The following is a 5,036-nucleotide window of genomic DNA, read 5'->3' on the forward strand; positions in this document are numbered from 1 at the left end:
AGAGAGATGATCTTAGCGGGAGGAAAATACTTAGAGATAAAAGCATCTTTGCACTTATTCCATGAATCAATACTATTTTTAGGCAAAGACGAAAACCAAGTTTTAGCACGATCTCTAAGCAAAAAAGGAAATAGCTTCAATTTAACAATATCATTGTCCACATCTTTCTTATTTTGCATATCACACAAATCAACAAAGCTATTTAGATGGGTAGCGGCATCTTCACTAGGAAGGCCGGCGAATTGATCTTTCATGACAAGATTTAGCAAAGCAGCATTAATTTCACAAGATTCAGGATTGGTAACAGGGGCAATCGGAGTGCTAAGAAAATCATTGTTGTTGGTATTGGCAAAGTCACACAATTTAGTATTATCATGAGCCATCATGACAAGCAAGCAATCCAGCACACGAGCAAACAAGAAGCAAGCGAAAAAGAGGCGAACGGAAAGAGAGGGTGAATAAAACGGCAAGGGTGAAGTGGGGGAGAGGAAAACGAGAGGCAAATGGCAAATAATGTAATGCGAGGGATAAGAGTTTGTGATGGGTACTTGGTATGTCTTGACTTGTGCGTAGACTCCCCGGCAACGGCGCCCGAAATCGCACGTTGGCGGGAGATCAAATCTTGACTTGACTTGGTGTAAGCCTCCCCGGCAACGGCACCAGAAATCCTTCTTGCTACCTCTTGAGCATGCATTGTTTTTCCCTTGAAGAGGAAAGGGTGATGCAGCAAAGTAGCGTAAGTATTTCCCTCAGTTTTTTAGAACCAAGGTATCAATCCAGTAGGAGGCCACACGCAAGTCCCTCGTACCTACACAAACAAATAAGAACCTTGCAACCAACGCGATAAAGGGGTTGTCAATCCCTTCACGGCCACTTGCAAAAGTGAGGTCTGATAGAGATGATAAGATACTATTTTTGGTATTTTTATGATAAAGATTAAAGGTAAAGATTGCAAAATAAACGGCACCAGAAATAGCTAGTTGACGGGAGATTAATATGATGGAAAATAGACCCGGGGGGCATATGTTTCACTAGTAGCTTCTCTCAAGATAGCATAAGTATTACGGTGGGTGAATAAATTACTGTCGAGCAATTGATAGAAAAGTGCATAATTATGAGAATATCTAGGCATGATCATGTATATAGGCATCACGTCCGCAACAAGTAGACCGACTCCTGCCTGCATCTACTACTATTACTCCACACATCGACCGCTATCCAACATGCATCTAGAGTATTAAGTTCATAAGAGCAGAGTAACGCATTAGGCAAGATGACATGATATAGAGGGATAAACTCAAGCAATATCATATAAACCCCATCTTTTTATCCTCAATGGCAACAATACAATACGTGTCGTTTCCCCTGCTGTCACTGGGATTGAGCAACGCAAGATTGAACCCAAAGCTAAGCACTTCTCCCATTGCAAGAAAGATCAATCTAGTAGGCCAAACCAAACTGATAATTCGAAGAGACTTGCAAAGATAACCAATCATACATAAAAGAATTCAGAGAAGATTCAAATATTGTTCATAGATAATCTTGATCATAAACCCACAATTCATTGGATCTCGACAAACACACCGCAAAAAGAGTTACATCGAATAGATCTCCAAGAAGATCGAGGAGAACTTTGTATTGAGATCCAAAGAGAGAGAAGAAGCCATCTAGCTAATAACTATGGACCCGAAGGTCTGTGGTAAACTACTCACACATCATCGGAGAGGCTATGGTGTTGATGTAGAAGCCCTCCGTGATCGATTCCCCCTCCGACGGAGCGCCGGAAAAGGCCCCAAGATGGGATCTCACGTTACAGAAGTTTGCGGCGGTGGAAATAGGGTTTCGTGGTGCTTCTGGTTGGTTTCGGGGTACATGGATATATATAGGAGGAAGAAGTAGGTCGGTGGAGCTGCGAGGGGCCCACGAGGGTGGGGGCGCGCCCAGGGGGCAGGCGCGCCTCCCTGCCTCGTGGCCTCCTCGTTGATTTCTTGACGTCCACTCCAAGTCTTCTGGATCACGTTTGTTCCAAAAATCACGCTCCCGAAGGTTTCATTCCGTTTGGTATTCCTTTTCTGCAAAACACTGAAATAGGCAAAAAAACAGCAATTTGCACTGGGCCTTGGGTTAGTAGGGTAGTCCCAAAAATAATATAAAAGTGTATAGTAAAGCCCATTAAACATCCAAAACAGAATATATAATAGCATGGAGCAATAAAAAATTATAGATACGTTGGAGACGTATCAGACATCTAAAAGAGTACATGTATGATATTAATTGGAAAATCTCTCACCGGCGTGATGTAGTCTTGCGGTGGTCAGTGTTGATTGACATGCGAAATTCGCCCTCGACAATGCACGGTTTAAGTTGTTCTTCATCTGAAGGGATTCTACGCGTCTATGCGATCCTGGTGACATGAAGATTTGACCGGGAGGAGCTGTGGTTTATAGAACAGGGTGCATGTCCACTCTTCGCGAGTTACACGAAACAAAACCCACCCTTGGTCCTTCATGGGGAGGAAGGCTCACTCTTCGGCCTTGCTGAAAATGAATAGTAATCTTCAACACAAAGAAGACAAAAAGGGCCTCTTCGGCCCACGCGAAGATGAAGAGTCACACTTCGGTCCAGTAGAGCACGACTGGGTCACAGATTTAAAATTTACTAAATCGGTAATATAGTTTTGAAATTTCGTAAAACAAAATAATATTCACTTCGATCCATGACGCCGCTTTAGTACAACTTTGCTACGCTAATTAGTATGGAATCACTCGGAGTATTATTTCTCTAGATACAGTTAATCTCTGTTACCAAATTAGGTAAATCCAACGATTCATGTTGTCCACACGATGAGCGCTCAATATGTTTAGCATGCAGTTAATATCCTTAAAGGATCCAATGCCAACGATTTTTAAGAATCTATCAATGACAGCGTTAATTACATAATTAGCACATAAATAATATCCCACCCAATATCTGTGTGCAACCAATATACTGCCTAATAATTTTTGAATGCCAGCAATTTTTTGAGAATCTATCAATGATAGTTAGTAATATCATTCAAAATATTAATGCCGGCGATTTTTTGAGAATCTATCAATTATGTAATTAGCACATAAATAATATCCAAAAGATCTGTGTGCAACTAATATACACTGCCTAATATATATTTTTTGAACTGCCTAATATTAATACCATGCATTATTACTAGTAATTTTGAAATACAATCCGTTTTCTACTATGCACCCTATGCATCTAGTCGGAAATAGCACTGAGGATCAACGTGTGCATCTACGGTACGGGTACATGCACCGGGGTTGGGAATCGGATGAACGGTGCACGCACCCGTACGCGCGCCCGTTTCCGTTGCCAACGTGCAGTGCACCGACCGTTGAGGGCACACCAGTTGGGGGATCAGGAGGCGAGCGGACCACCCGCACGTCAGACGGGCCACGCGCGCGGGGGGTCGCGGTGACACCCGGCCCGGCGGCGGGCGGGCCAGTCAGTCACACCGACTCGCGGGGCTGGCTGGGATTGGGAGTCGGTCATCGGGTCAGAGTCGCGCGCACGACACACCGGTGACACCACGCCACCCAACCCCAACCCCAACCGGACGCTGCCACCCCCACCCAGCCGGATCCTTCCCCGCGCCGCTCCTTCGCTTTTATATAAGCCGGCCTCGCCTCGTCTCGGCCTCCCCACGCCTGCCACCACCACCACCACCAGCGCACCATCGTCCTCACACTTGCCTCTCATCCTCCCTGCCGTGCCGAGACCGCAGCGGTCAGCAGGCGGCGCGGACGCTTCTCCTTGGCAAGGCGAGCGACAGGCATGGGCTTCCCGGTCGGCTACTCCGAGCTGCTGCTCCCCAAGCAGCTGCTCCACCTCCTCCTCCTGCTCGGCTACCTCCGCCGCTTCCTCCTCTGGGCCTTCGACGCCGTCGGCCTCGGCGACCTGCTGGATCTCGGGGACGAGCACCTGGCGCAGGAGCACGCGCGCGCCGACCACGCCGCCGCGGCGCACCACGCGCTGCTGCTGCAGCACCGCCGGCCCGAGTTCCGGCCCGTGACGGCCATGGTCATCGAGGAGGTGCTCCCCGTGGTGCGGTTCGACGAGCTGGAGGCCGCGGCGTGCGTCGACGGGGACTGCGCCGTGTGCCTCAGCGGCATCGGCGGCGGCGACGAGGTGCGGCGGCTCAGCAACTGCCGCCACGCCTTCCACCGGGGGTGCCTGGACCGCTGGATGGAGCACGACCAGCGCACCTGCCCGCTCTGCCGCGCCCTGCTCATCCCCGACGAGATGGCCGGCGCTCTCTGGGCCACCGCCGCCGGCGTGCCCGACGCCTCCGACTTCGACTTCTTCTACCTGGGCGCCTCGGCGCCAGCCACCCCGACGCTGCTGCGGCCGCACGAGCTGCTGCTCACCGGCCTCGGCGGCTACCAGTGAGCCGAGCCCCCGATTCGGTCCAGGCAAAATTGTCCGCCGCCGTCCAGAATGCGCAATTTTACAGGACTGAATTGGTCTCCGCGTCCGGACGCCGGCGGGCTGCCTGGCCCCAGCCGTGTACATAGGGCGAAATGAGTAAAGTAACCGCCCCGAAAAGGGCTAGGAGATTAGATTCTTGTTATGTATAGCTAGATTCCATCTTCCAAGTTTGCGGAGCTGTGGATCTTTTCTTCTGCCAATTAAATTTGTTGATGAGTTAGGCGTTCCGGGTGCAAAATTTCGGTCCCCTTTGCTCCTTCTCTTTCCCCGTGTTGCTCAGGCACATATACTAGTAGTACAAATTTAGAAAGGCTTCAATCAACTTCCCCCGCAGAGCGTACAAATTTAGGAAGGATTTTACATCGGCCGAGGATTTCTGAAACCATATGCATCCTGGCAAGTGGCAGGAAATTTAGGCTCCGACAGTACAGCCGCAGCCTTCCCTTGATTGGATCTACTAGTGTAGTACCGTTGTTATTGCTACAACTGCTGACACTGAAACCCATGCAGTAGGGCAGTGGAAGAATGTTCTGGAATGCTAGTAAATTAGGTGAAAA

The 5,036-nt window shown here is 49.1% G+C and overlaps 1 protein-coding gene across 1 annotated transcript; it reads left to right on the forward strand.

Annotated features, from left to right (window-relative positions):
• Positions 1–3,673: 3,673 nt before the first annotated feature.
• LOC109759872 (brassinosteroid-responsive RING protein 1) lies at positions 3,674–4,801 on the forward strand. The gene has a single exon (XM_020318710.4). The coding sequence runs from the start codon at positions 3,826–3,828 to the stop codon at positions 4,438–4,440; it is 615 nt and encodes a 204-aa protein (XP_020174299.1). The 5' UTR covers positions 3,674–3,825; the 3' UTR covers positions 4,441–4,801.
• The last annotated feature ends 235 nt before the right edge of the window (positions 4,802–5,036 follow it).

The sequence above is a fragment of the Aegilops tauschii genome, chromosome 2 (genome assembly GCF_002575655.3).
Source record: "Aegilops tauschii subsp. strangulata cultivar AL8/78 chromosome 2, Aet v6.0, whole genome shotgun sequence".
Classification (NCBI taxonomy): Eukaryota; Viridiplantae; Streptophyta; class Magnoliopsida; order Poales; family Poaceae; genus Aegilops; species Aegilops tauschii.